The sequence below is a fragment of the Gambusia affinis genome, linkage group LG20, assembly GCF_019740435.1.
Source record: "Gambusia affinis linkage group LG20, SWU_Gaff_1.0, whole genome shotgun sequence".
Taxonomy (NCBI): domain Eukaryota; kingdom Metazoa; phylum Chordata; class Actinopteri; order Cyprinodontiformes; family Poeciliidae; genus Gambusia; species Gambusia affinis.
This window is the reverse complement of record NC_057887.1, coordinates 5,098,367-5,121,088: the sequence shown is the minus strand read 5'-3', so window position 1 is coordinate 5,121,088 and position 22,722 is coordinate 5,098,367. Positions and strand designations below refer to the sequence as shown.

At 38.8% G+C, this 22,722-nt stretch overlaps 1 protein-coding gene and 1 long non-coding RNA gene across 4 annotated transcripts in view; both read right to left on the bottom strand.

Moving 5' to 3' along the window:
- LOC122823660 (zinc transporter ZIP11-like) overlaps window positions 1-22,722 on the bottom strand; it is a 160,215-nt gene that overhangs the window by 30,167 nt on the left and 107,326 nt on the right. For all 3 annotated transcript variants that reach the window (XM_044103515.1, XM_044103514.1, XM_044103516.1), the window contains one exon: window positions 14,021-14,188. In XM_044103515.1, the coding sequence (XP_043959450.1) occupies window positions 14,021-14,188 (168 nt within the window). The remainder of the gene's footprint in view (window positions 1-14,020; window positions 14,189-22,722) is intronic.
- Window positions 14,751-18,404, bottom strand: LOC122823664. Its single transcript, XR_006369376.1, has 6 exons — window positions 18,143-18,404; window positions 17,209-17,300; window positions 16,793-17,109; window positions 16,560-16,720; window positions 16,354-16,478; window positions 14,751-15,977 (listed from the first exon to the last, which is right to left on the bottom strand). It is a non-coding gene; the product is annotated as an uncharacterized LOC122823664 (long non-coding RNA).

The following is a 22,722-nucleotide window of genomic DNA, read 5'->3' as shown; positions in this document are numbered from 1 at the left end:
GCTAACGCGAATCATGTGCCTAAACTACACATATACAGGTCGTCATGCATAATTCCTGTGGTCCATAAAAGCAACGAATTTATTCCGCTTTTTAAAAATTATTATACTAAATAATGAAAGGAAAGCAAAGCACACCTGTGTGACCCACAGGAGGAGGAGGATGGATAACCCCATGTTCAGGTGAGGAGGTGAATCCACCTTGTTCCTCTTTTATAGCCTAAAAGCTCTGACGAAAGCCGGTTAGCGAGTTGCTAACATGTGAACAAATGGCTGTTCCGGTTAGCGGCGGAAGTCCCGCCCATAAATCACGCAAAGCCTCATGGGGGCTAGTAATGTGGATAAAACTATTTGAGATCCAGAAATAGGACTTCTGATGGTTTTTGATTAATGCTTTAAGGGTCTTTAATAATTCAAATAAATTGGTTGCTTACAGAATATTAAACATGTTTTTAATGACTGACTTAAAAATTTTTTGCGCAACACATACTGTAATTGCTGAAAGATTGTAAAAGCTAACTTGGGATTAATATAAAACTTAATTATTAATTTAGTCTAAGAATGTATGGATGTAATTAATAAACTTTAGCTGATTGCTAACTGCACTTTTTGCCGATACTATTTGGAGGTCAATGTTTTGCTTTTTTTCTCCCCTTAATCTTTGCTAGGAGTGGTGAATCAGTGGGACTAATGATTTTTCCCCCTTTCTTTTTATTTCCTCGATACATTTTTTTTATGTCGTTTTTGCTAAAAACTCAGGGTAAAATAAAAACAAAGAGAAAAACTTTAGAACTATTCCATAGTTAGTGGAGCATGACTGAGCCTTTTGAGGGACTTGTGGTGTGATGGTTTGTGTCGCTGATCTAATTTTGTCCATACAATGTCCATTTGTTAATTTATTTCCTCAATATGTTTTTGCAATTGAAATCAAGTCTAGTTTATCCAGTTTTGCTTGTTCATTCACCACCAGCTCCCACACTTTAATTATTCCTGACTTAGGAGATTAAAGCTGTTCTTATGAAGGATTTCTACAGTTGTGACCGCCGTAACACGGCCGCTCCTTCTCTTCCGTCTCTTCTGTGTTCTGACCAGCCTGTGCAGCGTCCCTTCGCTGTCGCCCTGGTTATCACATTCGTTATGCTTGTCACACAGGCTTCGAGCGCTCTTCATTCAAACCGAAAGCGAAAAGGTCACAGCGAGCGATGCATCTGCGAGCGCGTCAGTGTGCTCAAGAAGCTCGGGAATGTGTTTGCGTGACCCGTGAAGACAGATCTACTGGCTGTTTTGCATTTCCCGCTGTCACGGCACCTCTCCACACTGATTACAGGTTGTCTGGGCTTGAGGACAGGTGTGGGCTGGTCAGCCGCTGAGAGCCTTATGTAACACGAGGGTCACGACGCTGACGCGAAAGTGGGGGGATTGTAGGTCCACAGTCGTCTTTATACAGCCCTGCATCTTTCCTGCGAGGATTGAGTGGGTATGGAGGTTGAATGAAATTTTGATCGATATGGGCGGATTTGCTCTGGCTTTAATAAAACATCTAGTTCTTACACATTTATGTGGCTTAAAAAAACAACAACTTTCCAGCAGTTTGTCTCTTCATTTGCAGCACCTCTGATGTGTTTCTTTTTTCCAGCTCTTGCACCAAATGAATAGAAAATGAAAAACATGGACTATTCAACCACATGTGGTGCTGAGAGCTGCAGCTGCACCCTCGATGGTGTTTAATTAGTCCTGTAAGCTGTGCCCGGAGCAGCAAACTCCTCTCTGCAGTTACAGTAGGAGTAGATGCACCACAGCGCACAAGAGTGGGATCGTGAGAAGTGGTGAGTACTTGTGAGACCAACCATACTCAGGGGTGTGGCTAGATTATTTCTCTTAGGGGAGGCAGGCATGGGCACAAACTGTAGAAGGGTCGCACATGAAAATAGACATTTTATCTTAATGCACTGCCTTAGATTAGATTGAATAGTGAACAAAACTATTTATTTACACAGAATAAATCTGTTTAGCATGTGAAAACTATGGAAATCTTTCTCCCCTGTGAATCTCTCCAGCTCTACCTGGGAGATCCCAAGGTGCTCTGAGGACACAAGGAACATATTGTACCTCTAGCAAGTTCTGAGTCTGTGCTGGACACTCCTCCCAGTGGACACGAACACCGGGATGCCCTGGAGACCTCCTAATCTGCTAAATAATGCTGTCCATCACAGCGGATTAAGGCATGCCTTGCTGTCCGTCTTGCTGGTATCTATTTATGACATACAAACAGGTATATTTCTGTGATAATTATTAGGTACAAAGGCACTGAAGTAATATTTAAAATACAAAAACAGATGGCTACAGTGGATGATTAAGTCAGTGGGCATTGCAGATTTTCATTATAAACACAGCAAGGTCTCCCAGTGGGCTGATGTCTGGAACAGAGCCTCTGAACTCACCTGATGTTGCTATGGAAGGGGTAACCACAGGTCATTCAGAAACATCCTGAAAGTCTTTCATTTGGAAAGGACTGACACTTTTCAGAGGTTCTTTTCAGGTGATTGGACGAACTGTCTATCACAACACAATACCAGTGGAACCAGTTACCCAGTCAAACTCTGGCTGCTTCTGCCAGTGATGCTACAGAGCAATCAGGTCCATTCATTAATATTTATATAAAAACTCAATTCCTGGGGCGTGCTCTGGTGGTGTAGAGGTTAGCGCGCCCCACGTTTGGAGGCCTTCAGCCCTCGACGCAGCCGTCGCGGGTTCGATTCCCGGACCCGACGACATTTGCCGCATGTCTTCCCCCTTCTCCTTCCCCCTTTCCTGTCAGCCTACTATGATAAAAGGGACACTAGAGCCCACAAAAAGGACCCCCTGGTGGGGGAAAAAAAAAAAAAAAAAAACATAAAAAAAAAAAAAAAACTCAATTCCTAAATCTTTAGGCGTTTTCACACCTCATAGTCTGATAGACTCTGTTCAATTGACCAAAATTGCAACCCTTGTTACATTTTCAGCTGTTGAGGTTCACTTTCACATTGCACTGTCAAACGATCCAAACTAATCGAAATACCTGTTCACCTCCTCGCCTGTGGTGGCATGGCAACAGGAACCACCAAACGACACAAAAACCTCAGAAGAAGACCTGACCGCAACTTCCTTCTTCACAATATGTAAATAAAAATGGAGTGGCATCAGATTTTAACAGTTTTAAGTTTTAAGATATCTCTTTTGTCTTTGGCAAAGAACCACAAGCTACTTCTCCCGCTAGTGTTATACTCACACGATTGTTTTTGGTTGTATTTACCCAGAATGCCCTGCGCTACAGTCCGCTTCCTGCTTTTGGAACGCTCTCCGCTCTGCTTGGCGTATGCATTCGGGAGCTGATATCACTCACCAACATACTGCAGGTAGTGTTAGACACTCTGTGTGGTCAAAGCTGTATTCTAACAGAAGAAGACCGACTAATTAAAGCTTATTTAAAGAACTTCTAAGGAGAGAGAATATCCTCTCTAAGCAGACCATAGTCTTCTCCAGCTTGATTGGCAGCATCTATTGTTCAAACTTCATTGCTGATGCCTTTCCCTCCTGCTATTTTTGTAAACACACCTGTCTTGCCTAAACTCCTGATGTGTTGTTTCCTTTTCTAAGCTACATGATTCTTGCTGATAAGTTAATCAAGCACTAGTGGGAAAAATGGTGATGGTAAATGAGCTGAACGTACACAGTGCATTTTCTGTCACAGTGATCACTGAAAGCGCTTTACGCTACAGCCACATTCACCCAAACTCTAAAACACACATTTGTATGACAATACACAGATCGGTAGGAACGTGGGGTTAAGTGCCTTGCCCAAGGGCACATTGACATGCGACAGGAGGAAGATGAAATCGAATCGACGACCTTCCATTTCAAGACGACCACTCTACCCACTGATCCAGTCACCCCAGATACTTTATCACCCAAGTGCATCAATGGTGTGCTTGGTTTTTTTAGCCTAAAGATTAAATTATTTTTATTTTGTCTTAACATTTACAATCTTAGAAGTGAGAAATTAAATGCATTTTTCTCAATGTCTGGTAGTTGTTTTCTTGTCAGAATGACCTGTCTGATTAAGACTATTGTATGTTCTTCTATTGCTCATTACCTTCAATGAATCCTTTTTTTTATGAATAGTCTGGTTTCACTGATACGAAAATGAGAGACTATAAGGAAAAATGAAAAAAAGGAAGATGTAACAGAAAGGATGGAAGGAAAGAAAGAGAGATGAGACAGCTGTAGGTCTGGAGGGCTGAGGAGACACTTCATCATAATGCAACATCTGTGATCACCTCTGACAACGGTGCTTTCTGCTTCTAATCAACTTCCGTCCGATTCACTGAAGGCAGACAGCCGGATAAACAACCATTGAAGCTCTTTGGATTACCTCAACTATCCATTTTCAATCTTAGATTGATGCGATACTATTGAGTCAATAGAAACTATTGCGTACACAGTGTTTTACTGAGCCTGAACGTAACACAAGCTGCAACAGTTAGGCCTGTGGATTGGCTTCAACATCCTGTTGGGTACGTTACCAAATTCCTTAACAGATTAATTAGTTCTTTGATTTTTCTCCAACTTGAAAAGGTTTGAGCTTTTTTTTTTGTCATGTTATATTATTCTCTCATCAAAAACAGATCTAGAATGCTGCTTTGATTCTTTCGAGCATGTTTGCGAAATCCTTAAATCTCCCACGGCAACCATATGGGGGTGTCTAAATGCTTGGTCTCACAAAGCACCGCCTATTTATCCAAAGGTCCACCATGAAGATTCACCCCCCAGCCGAGCATCCGCTTCACAGACTGCCTGTGCCTTCCCCACTCAGACTAGTGGCAGCAGCAATTAGCAAACACTGGTGGAAATGCAAGTCTGCTGGGTTTATCATACGAACTACTCCTTAGTCCAATGCTACTCAGAATGGTTGTAAATGGCATCTTGAGAACCAGTATTGTGATGACGTGGTGAAGTGTGAGAAACAGCAGGAGCTTCTTAAAGAGACAGAAGTCAATTTCAAGGCTTCAAACTGAGAAGTCCCTTTATTTTTATATAAAGGTTTGGTTGGCTCTAGTGGCCTTTATTCTACAGCTGTTGGACAGGAAGGTGGGTTATGAAAGAAGGGGAAGGCATGTGGCAAAGGTCGTCGGGCGGGACTAGAACCCACGGCAGCTGCGTTGACGACTATCCCTGCAGTGACACAGGGGTTGCGCTTTACCCCTGTGCAACAGCCACGCTCAAAGTCACAGTTCTTTTGAAGTCATGTTTGATGTATTTTTATAACAACTTGATTGTGCTATAAAATGGCACTGTGTGCCTGGAAAATACATTTTACCCCCCTTAAAAAAACAAAAAGAAACTAAGAGATTCATTCCATTATCATAACTTTAATGAAATGTCTGGGAGTTATTAACAACAGACAAGAATGGTTGAACCATTTCTTTATTTAGCTCAAGAGTCAGATTTCTGGACACATTAGTTATGGCAAAGCTCAACATTTTCCTTCAAACACAGAGGATAGTACAAGTTTTCAGAATTTTTTATTAAGAAAAACCTGAAACTTGTGGCCTAATTAAAAGAGCTACAACAGAATCGTTTAGCTCCAAGCATAATCATGTGTTACTGTGACATGATTCAACCCAATTTAATCAGAGAAAATCAGTTTCACAACCATCATCAACCTTGCTCTAACCAAAAAATGATCAGGGAAAGTTTATAAAATGGATAATGCTGGACACGCATTCACTTTACTGGGGAGTAAGTTTTTACGAGTAAGTTTGTGTTTCTAGATGTGAGCAGCAGTCAATCCTACCCATTTCGTTCTCCATGTTCTATGCTCTTTGAAGCGTCTTTTGGTACTGCCACTGACAGACCATTGTCACAGCAGTCACCCAACTCTATTCCACATTCTTTTAATCTCCACTCCTCACCTGCTGACACACTCCTTTCTCCACCGAGCCAAGCATCTCTACCTCCTCTCTCTGCTCTTGTCTTCTGTTCAGCTCTGTGATTTTCATCTTTTTCTTTATAGTTCTCATCTCCATTGCCTAAAACTGACTAAAAGTAAGATTTTCTATGGATGATGTACCATTACCAGGACTTGTTTTTGTATCATCATGTTACAACCGTCATGGTACTACCACCATTCTTAACAAATATTGTCTTTAATTTGAAAGCCTTCATCTCGACTTCTCCAATCACACCAAATTGTGTGATCGTTGCCATGCCTCATCTTAACATTTTTCTAGAAATTTAGCTCATCTGTGTGCAACTATAAATCCCCACATTGCTTGAAGTTCTGTTGTACACCCACTAGCTCTTCTTCTGCTGGCACCATTGTAGTCCAATTCAAAACTGGCTTCAGTGACCAAAATGTTCCAGTACTGTCCATGCTGGAGTAGCCCTGCACTTTAACAGAACGTCGTAAGATTATCAGAGATGATTTGGGTCTTTTTTCAGAGCTTGGCATGAGGGTGGTAGATCAGATCAGCTGTCCTCGTGTACAACTCTTTAAAGGGACACTCAGCTATTTAGATATGCACCCAAAAGTCTTTGCCAGTTGCCTCACAGTTGTCCTTCAAAGATCTTTACCAAATTTCACTGGTCTATAAGTTCTTATAACAAATCTTTTATGGTGATGGCACAGAGAAGCTAAAAAAAATCTAAAATAATGAATGTATCAAGTGCTTAAACATGGCATAAGCTAAGAAGGGACCCTCTTGGCCCAAAAAAGCTTTGGTCAAAGTCAAAACATTTGAAAACCCAAACAATTATTTGACTCCAAAAGTGATCTTTCAGCTAGTAAGGCCCTTCAGTGAAAATATGTTCCATTTGCCTTATTTTGGTCAATACAGCTGTCAATACTGGTTGCCATGACCTTGATTTGTCCATCACCCTAATTGGGAACAAGCCTAAGGGTGGCCATGAATGTTGGGTTCTGTTTCTGTAGCGCACTAACAGTGTTCACATCCACTTTGAAGATCAGATCCTGTTATTATGCAGCTGCTTTTTGTGGTGTTCAATAGCAGGCTTGTGCCTCCAGGGCGACGACTCCTATTGAGCCACAGACAGATGGGTGTTAAACTAATAAGAGCACTCATCGTGCCCTGGTAAGATGCACTCGCTAAATGGTCAGTTTGTACTTCAGCACAAAATAACTCAAATTACTCCTCCACATCAGTTTTAATGCCGACTGTAGCTTTAGGCGTAAAGTAGATGTAAGCTTTCATCACCTTGAAACAGCAAATGGGTTTATTACAGGGTACGGACCTCTGCTTGTGGATGATGTTAAATTATATGATTACTTAGAGGAAGGAGCACTTCAAAGAAGCCTGAGAGCTACCCAACGCTGAAAATTTGGGATGCAAAATTACACACTGTTAGCATAAAAGAACACTATCTGCTTCTAAAAGACACTTAATATCACTAACTAAACACAAAATCAATTTTAACGGTAATGGCACTAACATTTATAAGATATGTTAATGGTTAAATGGAAAATATAATAATCTAAATAGCTTTTGCTTGGATTTTAGATTTCTATGACAGAGACTAATAGCTCTACCACATTAAGTATCTATCCTGCATTTCAATGGCTTACAAAGTTGCTCAACATCAAGTTAAGCCAGGCTGAAACATATTTTTTGGAAATTTTTAAGTCTTTTGCATAAGATTGGCAGTTCTGAGATGCACACACAGGCTGCAGATTTACATTATTACTATGACGTTAATACAAGTGTGAACCAAATGTCTTAGCAATAACCTAATAACCTTAATCTCATGTTGTCTATGCAGGCAGTATGGATAAAGATTTACTCACCTCGGCAGGCTGAAGGCTTTATGTGACTTCCACAGATAGCTATATCTGTTGAAGCAGTGCGACCTATTTATTTATTTTTTTTATTTCAAATTTCAGTGAAGGAAACTCATGGGACATTGAACTTCCTCGCCAAAATGGACAGGAGAGGCATAAACCAGGGTATCTGCATGTTTCACCAAATCAACCAAATTTATGACTTTTTCAGAACATTATGAATGAAATTTAAGACCTTTATCACGACAGCAATGGACAGAAGAAAGTCCCATATTATAAATAAGCACAGCCTCACACTGCATGAGGCTCTCTACAGCCTCTTAACCCCTATAGTGCCAAGCCTTTTTGAACAGAACACAGGCAGCATTGTACGGGTTGGCAACAGACATTAGCCAGTGGTGAAAACAAACGCCATCTAGCCAACAGACAATAAATTATCAAAATAAATTAGATGCTAAAAATCCAGCAAGCTAGCAAGGGTATATTAGCAGGTTATTTCTGGTAGCCTCAATTGCCTCAAGTCACAGAAAGCAATGACTTTTTACTATTTTCCTTTCAACATGGTGTTTGTTTTTGTAACATTAAGCTACAGAAAAGCTGGAAAACAAAGTCTTCTTTGATAATTAAGTCTTTGACACTGATGGCTAATGCACAGTATGCAGCAGTTGAAATTCCTGACCGAGTGTGTCAGTGGAAAGAAGTCTTTCACAGACAGATATACACCATTACTGGACTCATCAGTCAGTTCAATCGATGTTGTCGAGTTATTTAGACGCTGGCTACAACTGTGATAATCTTGCCTCTGGCCTTCATTTCAAACTGCACACTGAAAATGACAGATCACCGCAGTGTAGGCTGAATATTAGATCATTCGAGTCAATCAATATCAATGTTGCCGGTAATGTCTGTTATCTCAGAACCCGTCTTCTTGTGTTAAGAAGCCGTCCTGAATCTTAAGGCCAATTCTAGGTTTAGACCTGTAGGGGTCGGTCACCTTCCAGGGTTCATGACTGAACCAATGGTTTAACAGAGTTTAAACTTATTTTTCAGGTTGTGGCGCCTGAACAAACAACAGAATCCAAACAGGGTACATGGGTAGAATATAGTATGTATAGTATAGTATATGTATTATGATTTATTAAAAAAATCAATGTCATACTTGATGGTTTTTACCTACACCACCAAAGGTTTGGGCTGAAATGTCATCTTTTACGTCATATAAGAATATTTTTCTGTCCGCATCACTGATTGTCAACACCTTGGTAGATGGGAATACAAGAAAAACCTCGACATTTCATTAAAAAGACAAACAAAAGCTTCAGCTGCAGCTCAAACATATTTTAAGGAAACGCATTACATAATTTTTTTAAAAGCACTAAATACTATGATTTTCTGTTTTTTAATTGTGCTTACAATAAAAAAACAGAAAAGAGAAGCAATAATTATTCCCACTCCTCCTTATATAAAATAAAAAACAACACTACTGTAACATATTATGTTATAGTACTGTTACTCAAGGTTTCTTGCTCAGCCTGGTGGTTGTGCGCTCAGCAGTCATTCATCCAGTGGCCCGCTGTGTTTTTGGGTTAAAAAATGTTTAAAGTTGAAAATATCACTTGATAATTATGTGTTATTAAAAGGTTGGAAAAGTAATGCCTGAACACCAACTACAAAGTCTTAGAAATGCAAACACTTTAAAAAGACTAAAAAAAAAAGAGAAATGCTTACTGGGGCACAAGTAAAGCCTGGTGGCCCGCCAGGCTTATAATACACTGGGAGAAACCCTGGTTATTGTAACATTTACTTTATTTGGATTTTCCTACATAGATTTAAGCAAATATATAATTAATATTCGCTATATTTTGTAGTCTTCCCATGCTTACTACAATTCAGTATCTGTTACTTTCGAGATTGTAATGCTAATACATTGTGTTCTGCTCTTTGTGAGCCTTTTTCCAGAGCATTTTTATCTGGGTGATCAAACATTTAAAAGGTTTGGAAATTAACTTTTAAATCCTTGGTGCAGGACAATGGTAAGACTTAATTGACTAACAAAAAAAAAAAATCACTAAGTCCTGAAGAAACTGCAAGTAGTTTTTGATAAAAACACTCAGTGGACCAGATGTATAATAGCAGTTTGTTTACACCCACAAATTGAGTGCAGGAGCTGTTAAAGTCATCATAATTGCTTTGGTGGAGCAGCTTAATTCAGACGCTACCAAAGAATAAGTGAAAATTTTGCACCTCATCAAAATTTAGCAACATTATTATTAGGGATAAATTTAGACAAGCCTGTTAAACGATCAAATATTAAACAGAAACCACCGCTGCCTGTCAATTTCAACAACTGCAGAGGTTTAATCCACATGAAATGCAGAGTATATTTTGAGATTACCTAAGAAAACCTTTGGCCATTTCATTCATGTTCTTACAGAAACGTATTTAGTTATTAATTAATACAGTTAATGATGGCCTGTTTGAAGGTTACCACTTTCCTTCATATTGATGCTACTCTATGCATCCTGTTTAAGCTTTAGTGAAATATAATCCATGAACCCTTCACTACAATGAAACTGTGGCAGTAATTAGGAAGTCTCTTCAAAGGGCCGACTGACGAACACAGACAGGTCATCTTCAACCTGCAAAGTAAAATCTTTTCAGCAGGCACTCACACAGGCACCCCCTTTGGGTCTCATGCAAACAGGCCTCATTATGGCTGCATAAAAAGTCTCTTCGTACAGCAACACGTCTTGCATAATGAACGGAGTGACCGGCGTTTTCACTCTTTAATGAGTATGCTTTTTGGTATCAGGTGCCGTAATGATATGCAATCAGGGTTCCACAAGCAGCATGACGCTCTAATATGATTTTTAATCGAAGGTTAATGGGCAGTGCATTCCTAAGATGCAGATAGAATATACCTGGTATTTATGGAACAAATGGAAATCAATTGAATTGATGCAACGAAAACAAAAAAGTAAAAAAAGAGAGAAAGTAGGCTTCCACAATCATTTTGTGATTTGATTCAAGTAAATGGCTAATTGCCCACAGACTCATGCCTACTTCATGTGCTCTAGAATTTAAATTTGAATCAAGTAATCAGTGCAAATAATGTAATTTCCCACTAATCAAGGAAAGCAAAAAGGAACAAAATAAAAAAAACGGGCCAACTGAAGTGTTAGTACCCTTACAGCCCGATGAAGCAGTGCATAATTAATCCTATAAGGGGAAACAATTGTTTTACACTTTCTTGAATACCTTAAATATGTGGCAGAATAAACAATCAGTAAACAATAACTGCTAGCTAAAAAGTTAGTTGCACTGGCATAAGTAAATGTAAAGAGAAGCAATAATTACAAACATAGTATTTAGCAGAAGCTAATGCTAGAGCACCAACTTCAATTCAGATTATATCTGCCCTTGAAAGATTACAGTCCTTGATCTTATTTATTTTATTTTTTTTTAAAGCAGGACATTAATACAAAGAAGCATCATAAAGTCTTGGTTCACTACGTTTCCTGCTGACCCAGCAGCAGGAAAGACTTCAGATCCAGTCAATACTTCCATCATCACCATCAAGCACAGAAACATTTTAACACTTACAGCAAAATCTGTGACTTTATAATTGGTGACCAAAAGAACTTGTGACACTTTATGACAGCTGATGCTTGAATAGATAAGAGGAACTCGGTCTGCGCTGCTAGAAAGAAGAAGAAAATAAAAAGAGACACACTTACAAGATGAGGGCTTGAAATAAATGCACAACTGTAGTGTTGGCTCTAGAGATGTTTAGGTAACAAGAAGTCTAGTTAAAACCAAAGGATTTCTAACGTGGTTAGATTTACATATACGTTGATTTACATTCCCGCGTTTGGTTCTTTTTGAAAAGCCCTTTTCAGGTCGCAGACTTCTCTAATATCCGGCTGCGCTTTTATCTGAACTGTTGTCAGCCAAGAACTCAAAGCCGACAAAATACCACAAAACACTTCTGGTTCTGATTTCAACAACAGCCTGGAAACCAGTTGTCAGAAAGAAAAGAAGAAAAAGTTGGATGAGCAGCTGAGATGAGGGGATGAGAAAACGATTTTCCATCAGCACTACGCGACCAAACGCATCCAGATTTTTTACTGGCAGAAATTTGTTTTACTCAGTTTCCTGTGTTTAGTTGAGACTATAATGACTGGCACAGTTAAAGTGTTACATTTAATTCTTGGCATTGTGGGGGGTCTTGATGCTCAATACTGATTTTATTTATTTTTTTATTGCTAAAAACAATTTTCCTTTTTGCATGGTCATTCATTCTACTGAATGATGATGCCAGTGTGAAGAGAGTTAAGGAATGTGGAAAATTCAATTGCAGTTATCTAGCTCTGTCCACGTTGTCTTTTGTTGAAAATAAGATAAATGCTGCTAGATAAGTGACAAAAAAACAAATATCGTCACCACAAGTCCTTTAACTCACCAACTACTTCAAGACAAGTGGAAAATTACTAAGAAACGACGTCATTTCAAACTTAAAGAAAGAGTCTGAAAGCTAAATACAAGGTAATGAGACTGAATCACTCACATTCATCTGCAGAGTCAATAATAACTTATTGAACATTATAAATGATATAATACTTCACAACAATAATGAGACACCACTTTGCAGGAAAACCTTCTTACAACATGAAGAGGCTTAAATAAAAGGGATATAAAAGCAATAATATTTTGGTATTTCTTCCCTAGAAAGCTAACGACAAACTACACACTTTTTGTAACGCTAATGAAGCTTCTGGTACAATGCATCAGTGCAGACGGCGTCAAGAAATTAAAGAACTTGTGGCTCCAGCTTAAAACTTCCCTTTGGTGAAAACGGTAAACTTACAGAGCTGTAACTTTTGTTTTCTCTCCTTTAATTTCTCGAGCGCACCCTGAGCCCTCCCATCAACCTCCTTGTCAGTCCGTCTCAGAAAACCCTCAGGGTCTCTCTGTCGAGCTCCTGTTTCATTTAGTTAGATTTAACCCTGTATGATCCCAATAGCGCTTCCAGTCCAGCTTGCTTGTGCCTCGTACAGAAACAAGAGAGCAGACTTTCATCAGCCAAAGCAATTGGAACTGTTTTTCTACCAATATCAGAAAAAAAATAAAAATACTGTCAAAGTTTTTCTTTTCTTGTAAATCTCACAGCATATTTCAGTTCAGAGTCTTTTGTATTTCTGTTTGGTACTAAAATGTACAGCAGATGGCGGATAATAACCCAAGCCTTTGTTACACTGCGATAGCTCTGTATGGAATACTGGAACTGCAACTTCTGAGAATACATCAATCAGCAAACCGCAACCTATTATGGTTAAAAGGCCTTCTGCATTTTACACTTGAACTGGGGAAAAAATGAGCAGGTTTGACAATGGCTGCACATCTGTTCCCAAAGCCCTTTCTTCCTCTATAAATATAGTGCTTATTTTTGACTTCATGTGCTACAATCCGTGTTTTTCATAAGATAAAGATAACGTTCAATGATGCATGGAAGATAACTTTTATTGTGAAGACCAACTTGCATGGCCAACTACTGAGGAAGACGTCAACTGACTGAGCTGACCAAGTGAGGAAGCACGACATATGGTGTGTTTCAAAATGGAGGCTTGGCTGCAGAGTCATTAGCCAACCACTAGCCAAGCGCAGAATTAGTTTTTTGCTTTTAAATGTTTCTATAGAAACAGTAAAGATTAGTTATAATTGCCTGTTTTAATAGTTCAAACATCAAATACACTGTAATATACATCAACACGCACAGTGGAAACAGTCTTAGCCGTAAGCTAAGCTAATATCTACAGATATCTTTATCTCGAAAAATTGGGGGCATAGCCAATCAGCACCCAGGAAAAATAAATGGCACTTCTGGATTGGCTGCTTTGCACACATCAGACAATAGTGTATCCAGTAGCACTGAATTTGGTATTCCAGCTGTATAACTCATTACATATTTGCACATTATTTAAGATTTAGAAATTACAGAAGAAAATTTTTTTTAAATGACAATTAATGTCCAACAATTGTGTCATTAGAAACTGATGTGATTTGGAAAAACCTCGTTTCCAAATCGAGTTGGTTTGCCACAAATTGTCATGCAACACAGTACAGCAATTTAATCTGGTATTTCTGCTGTTCCTACTTTCCAAACCTTTACTTCTTGTCGCTCCCTCTTACCTGGGATATTATGGATGGTGATGGCAAGGATAAGCAGGACAATTCGCCGCCAGCTGTTGCCTGTTTGGCCAGCTCCTTCTGGTGTTTTACTTCCTGCTTCTTGTCCATCGAAGTGGCCTGAATTGGGCCCTCTTCTTCTTTGGTAGGCCTCTCCATATTCAGATTTGTCTGTGAAAAAACAAAAAGCACAGAAAGATAAAGTAACACAAACATTAAGCAACGTCCTCACAAATGGATCACCTGAAGAATGCACCTAAAACCTAACTTTCTCAATGCTCCATCCCCCAAAAACAAGTAACACTAATGGTATCTGTAACTCTGTTATGGAGTAGATAAGACTGTAGCTGAATTGGGCAGCTTCCTGGTGTGAAAATGTGCAAGTGTGACAAGACTTTTCCAAAACCAAAAAGCTCTCCTCTGAGTGAAGCGTCCCCGAATAAAGGTTAGAAAAACCCTGAAGGGCTTCAGCATGCCTCAAATTAACGCCTTCAGTTTACTCCCAACAGGAGTGCTTGTCGGCTGGTGGAACAATGCCTGAAAGCTGCATACTGCCAGCTGCCACCGACAATGTCTATTAGGCTCCAGAGTGGAAAATCAAATGAGCAGGCCCACTTCACACAGTGAATGGGCAGCTGTGTGGAGAGTCAACTCCTCTTCCAGGGCCCTTGTTTCTCCGTTCTTCACAAACAAACACACAGTAAAAATGGCGGTGGTGAATTAACACCAACAGTGTTAATTTTAACACCCACAAAGTGTCTATATGTGTCCAAGTCAGCTGGTGTTAAAGTAACACTTTTCAAAGTGTTAAAAGTTTGACACCCATTTTTTTGTTAAATTAACACCAGATATTGTTAATATTCAACAATATGGAGTGTCACATTAACATTACAACGGTGTTGGTGTTAAAATATAATGTCAAAAGTAACACTAGTGTAGTGTTAACCTCAAATATAATATCGTGTTAAAAAGGTAAATAATTGACCCCACAAGGTGTCAATATCAACCAAATCCAGTGGTAAAAAAATATTCAAAACAATACACAGAAATGGAAAGTTAAACTTTTATTAAACCCATTTCAGTATTACAGACCTTCAATGCACAGCTCATACAAAACAGTGTTAAGGTGTGTGAATAGATTTTCCATGTTCTCAAAACATTCTTTGACTTTGTTTAAGGTTTGCTCATTCACTTCAGATGAAAGATATGCAAGAACAGCATCCTGTGCTTGAATATGAACATCATTAACAACCTCTTCCATTGAACAAGTTAAAGATTGCACAAGATTTCCAGAAAGTCCAGATGTTTGAACTTGGGCAATAACAGAGCTACACATGTCCATTAACTGCCTCTTTTTAGGAAGTCCTTGTTGACTAACAGAAGTACTACTCAATGCATCATCAGCACAAACATCATCAGTCTCAGCATTATCTGCTCCAACATTGTCCACATAAAAAGAATCTATAGCAGAATCTAGTGCTTTTTGAACCCAGAATATGTGTAAAAAAACATATGAACAGCTATGTTCCCCACGTTTAAAATGCAATTTGTGCCCTGGATACAAAGCATGACTAAATTTCAAACGCTGAAAAAGAGTTGAAGAATTTCTGTGCTGAACCTTACAAATGTAACATGTTGGCATATTTAAGTGTTGTTAATTCTCACTCTGATTTCCTCGACTCTGAGGCTCTCCTTTGCTGTTGCCGCATCAATCCCATAAATTGTTGTTTGGATGAATGTGTAGAAGTTGAGGAGGGTTGCATTGTAGGACACAGCAAACACAAAGTGTGCCTTAAAAGTTCATCGAAGGCAGCCACTGCAGTCTGTGCGCACAAGGAATTGGCTTCTGATCCAGGATGATGTAGAACTTCAGAAAACTGCTCTTCTTCTCTCCAACGCAGAGGAGGAAGGGCTGTGCAGATCCAACTTTGCCAAGGAATGTTGCCATGCTTGTTCCAACCTAAGATTAAAAGACAGCACTTTAGAAATTATGATTTTAGTCCCTCACTAGCAACAAATTAAGAACATTTTCCACCTTCCTTTAGCTGTGAACATGCCACAAAAGGGGATATGACTTGCAAGGAAACTCCTGTGAGCTTAAGTGAAAAGATAATTTCTAATGGGCTCATACAATTCTTTGTGCCATTATTTTCCCATAACCAATTTTTTGTTCCATTTTGTCATAAAATTAACCCTGATCTCTTCCATCCCCTCCAAAAATAACTATAGATTTACAATACAAATAACGCGAAATAATGACTTTACATTTTACAGTCTTGTAAAAATTAGATCAATTTACAGTAAGTGAAGCACAATAATTCATGTCAAAAACATACCTTCATGAACTTCACAACACGATCAGCTGCCTCAGCTGCACTAACTTTTACATGTTTCTTCCCTTTGACGGTTGGAGGCAAGAGATGAACCAGCAGGAGAATGGCTGCCAAGTCACTGTCCCATTCTGATAAAATCATAACAAGCCATGCTTAGAATGCATATACATAGAAAAGACTGTTGAACATATTTATCTATCAATACATACCATAATCACTTGATTCCTCCTGAGCAGACAGAAGGTCATCCAGGTGAACGCTCTGTCCAAGGCCTGACAGTGATGACCTTTGGTTTGTAGAACGTTGGCCATCTTGCAACAAACTTCCCCAAGATGTCTTCTCCAAAGAGCATGATGAAGTCCTGCTCAATCTAACAGAAGAAAAAATACCATCAAAAAACTCAATTCAAAAGTTCAGTTAATCAAATCTGGGAGTTTCTCACCAAGCCTGGTGTATCCAAGAATCTTGGGAAGTGATCCAAGATGAGTGATGACTGGTCCAGATCATGTAGCATATTCTGTCTATGCTTGAATGTTGCCTTCATTTTCCCCTTAACAACGTCCTGGTCTGATGCATGCTTCATTATGGACATTGCTTCTTTGCATCCATCACCAAACAGCTGTTCAGATGTTGAGGTCTGCCTTGTAGTTCTTGAGCAGTCAGGGAGTTCCTCTTAAAGTCACTTGCAGTGTTACGCTGAGCGTTTTTCAATCGATAGGCCAGGTAGCCCTGTCCACTTTGAGGATCGTAGAAATTTTCCTATCCCAGAACAGAAACCACAAAATATCAATTACATTGTATTCAAAAGGACAGTTACATGGTTAATCCACATTGTGAAAAAGATCTTCAGGTACTCACATAGCCAGTTGGTGAGCAATTATTTTTCAAACTGGGAAAGCGGGTGACAATTCAGGGCACAGGTGATGCGGACATTGACAGGAGGGACTCTCCTAAAACACAATTCAAAAAAGAATATACCTGTTTCACATAGGGGTTAAACAAACTCACACCAATTAAGGAGAGGTTATGAACAGAAAACCCATTCTCAGCAATTACTAATTATTTGAATGATCATTATGTTAATAATTATGTATTTTCAGATATATCACTTCCACTATCACTTTGAACACATCAGCTCTGTCAACTATATAAACTTCATCCAAGCTAGAGTGTTGAGCTAGCTAGCTAGTCAGAATCTGCTACCATATCAGCTAGCCCTAACGTGGCATTTTATACTTTTGCTTTGCTACTGGTACAGTCTACGGAGCCCTCTAGTGGACATGGGGATTTTTTTTTTCGCTCTCTTTTGCGTCCCCTCTCAAAAGTGTATTGCAAAGTTGACGAACCAGACAACACCCACAATGAGTCCATAAATTATATAAAGAGTTGAAAACATTCGACATTTATGTTGGATTAAAAACTTTTTATTTTACGGAAAATTAACTGCTTCCTTAACAGTAAGGAACAACTTCGCCAAGGAATTTAAAAAAACATCCTCATATCCTCTCAGAGGCTAGCCGTTTGCAAAGTTAGCTTTTTAGATACACACATCGCCAATATTTCAAATAATACAGATATACAAGTATTATCCATGGTTTAAAACGACAACTAGAACTTACCAAATATAACAGAATTCAAATTTACCTTTCGACAAGATAAGGCAAAACGGCGGGACCTTGAATTTGGTGGATTTTCCATGCAAAATTAGTTAAATATCGTGCACTCTTTGAAGTCTCAAACTAAAAAGCACATTTACAACGAAACAATGGTCATATATGAATATTTAGCTTACCTTTAGGAAAGAATTGTGTCTTTCGTGGCGAAATGAAGCCGTACCGATCGACTGACTGCTGGCGTGACGACAGAAAGTAGAACGAACTCTGCAGCCGTTACGCGAAGGCGGGGCTTAAGCAACACCAACCAATTAACACTGGAATTTAACAACGCGAATTTTACGGAATTTACACTGGCAGTGTTATTTTAAAGCTGTGTGGTGTGAAAACAACACTCACACTCTTTATTTGACACTACACCTGAGATTTCAACACTGGCATTTTTACTGTGCAGATTATGATTGACTATCGGGAAGATGGCCAGGATATTTACATATCCGATCCCGGTTTCCAAAGATCGCCATGAGGCCTTCACGAAACTATTGAGGATTGCTTCTCAATACAGTCGGATCACACGTAAATATTAGAGCTTTCTTAGTAAAAGCCGCCTTTCGGCTCTAATTGGATTGCCTGGCAGATCCAGAAAGCCGCTGGATGACAGCGAACGTCCCAAAGGAGTTACAATTACATGGAGAAATCTGCATTTCAAATCAGCGAACATGAAAATGGGCTTTACATACATTTAGCAAATACGCATTGGCCTCCACAATTACTGGGAGGCCTGGTAGGTTTAAAATACGTTAACCTCTCATGACTGCAGCACAGTTACACAAACCTGCTAGAGAAGTACACCAGTGACCCACCTTGTTTATGTATAAAAAAAAATTTAATGTTAAAAAAATTCAGAGGTGAACAAGCAGACGACATAATTTGGAAATGGTGTTTAAAGTCAACAGGCAGGTTTAAGGATGGAGCAGTGCAACACTTCAGCTATAAACCTAGCTTAATTCCTCTTTACAGTCACCGTTACTGGTGAATAAAAAAAACTTTATTTAAAATAAGCAAACAATGTTTAGCCTGGTGGGGGGCAAGTAAAGCCTGGTGGTCCAACATCCTTATAGTTGCCAATTTATTCATAGAAACAGTCAAATTAATTTGATTATAAATTAATTTATAATTATACATTATGCACCTTTATTTATTATACCAGAACACTCAACAAACCTTGGTTGTTGTGGCTGTTTTCCCTCAAATTTACTCTTGGTTGGTATTTTAAAAGTGTTTAATGATCTTTACAGAGATCTGGGGACCCTCATGACACCAATCCTTGCTTCAGTTCCCAATGTTTAAAACGTTTTAGTTTTTCTGACTGTTTGTAGGGTGAGTTTAGGCGAATATCTTTCATAAGTCGTTTTCTGACTCATGAAGATCATCTGCTTTACTTGAAGGTTGTATTTTGTTTTTCTCATTTTGAAAAGTGGATGAGGGAAATTGTACTGAGCATCACAGCTATATTTCAGGAAACAACTAAATGATGAATTACAAGAACGGTTGCGTCGATTTATTTTACCATTAGAGATGCCAATATCTGACACATTTTTGTAGAAGTGATTCCTTTTTCATTTTTACTGTGAGCTAATACAGCTGTGATAAAGATGAATTTTATGCCTTTTTGCACACCTTTACCAGTCGTGGCTGTTATTGTGAGGAATGCTATATTCTGAGAAACAACATCACCATTCAGATTGTGTAGAAGTCCAATATTTTTCCTCCACTCTGTATTTCATTTGCTTTATCTGCTGAAAGCTCCATTGACAAACTGCTCTGAATGTGTAATTTCATGCTGCAGTTTACCAGGTAGCTGCAGGTGTTAAATCAGAGAGGGTTTCAAATCCTTTTCCATTAATATTCAACTTATACCCTTTATGTTCTGATTTCTTTCATCGTTCTACGTCTTCACCTTGGAGCAAGAACAGCATGACTCAGAATGACGAACCTCATGTGGCTGAAAAGCTTGTTTTGACCGAACCCTTGAGAAAAGCCATTTAGAAGTGGAATTAAGAGTTTTCTTTAAAAGGCAAAACTGAGCTTTGCTCTGCTGTGATATGGACATTAATTTGCCTTAGAAGCTCAGTGTGAGAGGTGCAAGTCAACTTCCCTGGCTATCTCTAGGGTGTCAATTGTTTGAAAAATGTATTTGTTTTGAGAGGCATTAGCATTCAGCACTAAAGACACTCAGCTACACAAATTTAGAAAAAAAGAAAAGTAATCCTGAAGGGAAACGTGTAGCCAGGTGTTACAACACGAATTCTGTGCAGATTTTTGAAAATGTATTAGTATTTTGAGACAGCATGTTTGCTACGAGGGTCATTCATCTATGCGAGAAACATTAAGGATTTCAGTGCATGTAGACGGATGTAGGGAGGTCCAATTAACTTTGTTGATTTTTTGCTTTGGTTGGGATTCCAATTGGATTATAAAACTATTGAAGGAAAAAACCCAGAGCTCAGAAATTGGGACAAGACAGTTAGTGACATCTCATGCATGGATAGAACAGCCAGATCACCAAGCTAGCCATTGGTGTTGTTTGTAAGCATAAAGTTAATCCAGTATGAAAATGCTCTCTGACAATTTATATAGCTAATGTGTCCTACCAACCTCAATAGAGTAAGAAGTCACATTGCAGAAAAACCCCGACTGACATGCCCTTCAAGAACCTTTATTTTTTTCAATGATATGAAAATTAAATTGTCTTTTAATCACTTCTTTTTCTATTGGGCACTGAAGAGTTGGTGTCACACACTGGACTCAAAACAAACAACAAGAAAGACTTTGAGAAAACAATTTAAATGATAAACAGGGTTTTAAAGATGCTCTCTGCCCGACCCAATTTGCATCAAATATAAATGTACAGCCAGGTACATTTCTCACACTCTTGCAAATAGAATACAAATGAATACAAATACAGATACTGATCCGTAATCTGCATTACAATAACTTATAGCGTTTTGAACACAACCTAATTTGCACCAAGCCTTTTTGGAGAATTACTCAAAGGAAAACAAATTCTAAGACTGGGGAAAAAAAAAAAACATCCTTCAAACAAATTGCTACATCCATTCTGAGCGTCATGATTAATGGCTAATAATCAATGATGGAATATTTCCATGTCATTCCAAATGAGATGACTCCATTATGTGAATGCAGAAGCAACAGAGAGAATAATTTACTCAGTGATTCCTCTGCTGCCTTCATGAAATGTAATGCCAATAAGCAGTTCATCATTACACATCAGCCACTGACTTCTAAATAGCAAGAATTGTTCCACTTTCATCTACTACTACTACTACATTAACCCCGTTTCTGCTATTAAAGATCAACATGTTCAAGTGTTTCAAGTTGATAAACTAGCATGTATATCAATATATCACTGCTGAGAAAAAGACAATTGTGGCAGTGAGTTGCACAACTGCTGATATTCTTTAACTTGTTTGCCTACAAGAATGCTTACAATTGTGTTAAAATGGAAGCTTGTTGTAACCGTTTTGGAAACCGCAGCTGATATAAATGTTTTAATTAGTTGTTTTACTTCGCTGGCCGTAACAATGTAAGACACGGATTCATTGTTGATGTCCAAACTGTTAACCCTCCTCTGTTTTCTCTCCCTCCATTTGTCTCCATCACACACATTCTCGAACACGAGCAATTGACCTCGGTGAGAGCGTTCCAACTGTGTAAGCTGGGCCATGTAGGCGGCAGTAAATAGGAATTATCTGGCCTGGAAAGGTCAACTGATCTGGACTCTTGCTGGAGGGCCCTCTGGTTACACCCTCAATCAGAGGATGCTTTCAAAGGCCAAAAACCCTCAGTCCATTTCTCTCCAATTGAACTTCCCAAACCATTAGGCCGTAACAAATGGCTGTGTGTGCACATCCTGTGGACACATCGCTGTATCGCTCACTGCTAATGATGGCTGTGGGGAAGCAGCTGAAGCGGTTTTTCTGACTCGTGTTCACTTTATTGATTGAGATTAGACAATCTTCTATTACTACCAATACAAGTTTAACTAATGTTATAAAGCAGCTATGTGCAAACATCTTCATGTTGAGTACATTTAAGACAATAAGAAAAGAAAATACAGTAAAAACCAACAGATTGTAATAATAAGGACTGACATTCAATGAATACATAAGGATACGGTACAGTATGTAGCTGTACTAGGATGTCAGACTTTCATGCAACATAATTATCTTTTAAGTATTAATCTTTTCAGAATGTCTGCATTTTATCATCTGAGAGACAAAATGTTACAACTCAGTCCACTTTCCCAGCCAAGCTATTGAGATCAAAACCACTAACTAATCCTTTCAACTTCTTGACTCGTACATGGAAATCAGAATTCAACTTAACTTTTTACAGTCATACAAACCAAATTTATAAATGAACAAACACAAATGGTAAAGTACAGATAAAGTGCAGCTGTAGTAAAGTAAAAATAAAATAAAAATTGTTTTTGAAATTCTGCTTTTCCCCACAAGGCTTTGGGTGACATTTGGATGATAAGCCAGGCCTGTTTATTTCTTCTGTAAAGGTGAGTGTCTTTGTTCAGACATCTAGCAGATTAATGTGGCACAGAAAACAAAATGTACTTCTTGGAGAACTATTACTGGTGCACACCTTGCAGACCTCCTGACCAGTTTCTATTCTGTCTTTTCAGATATTTTCCAGTTGTTTTTTCCACTCCTGCCACTTACTTCAC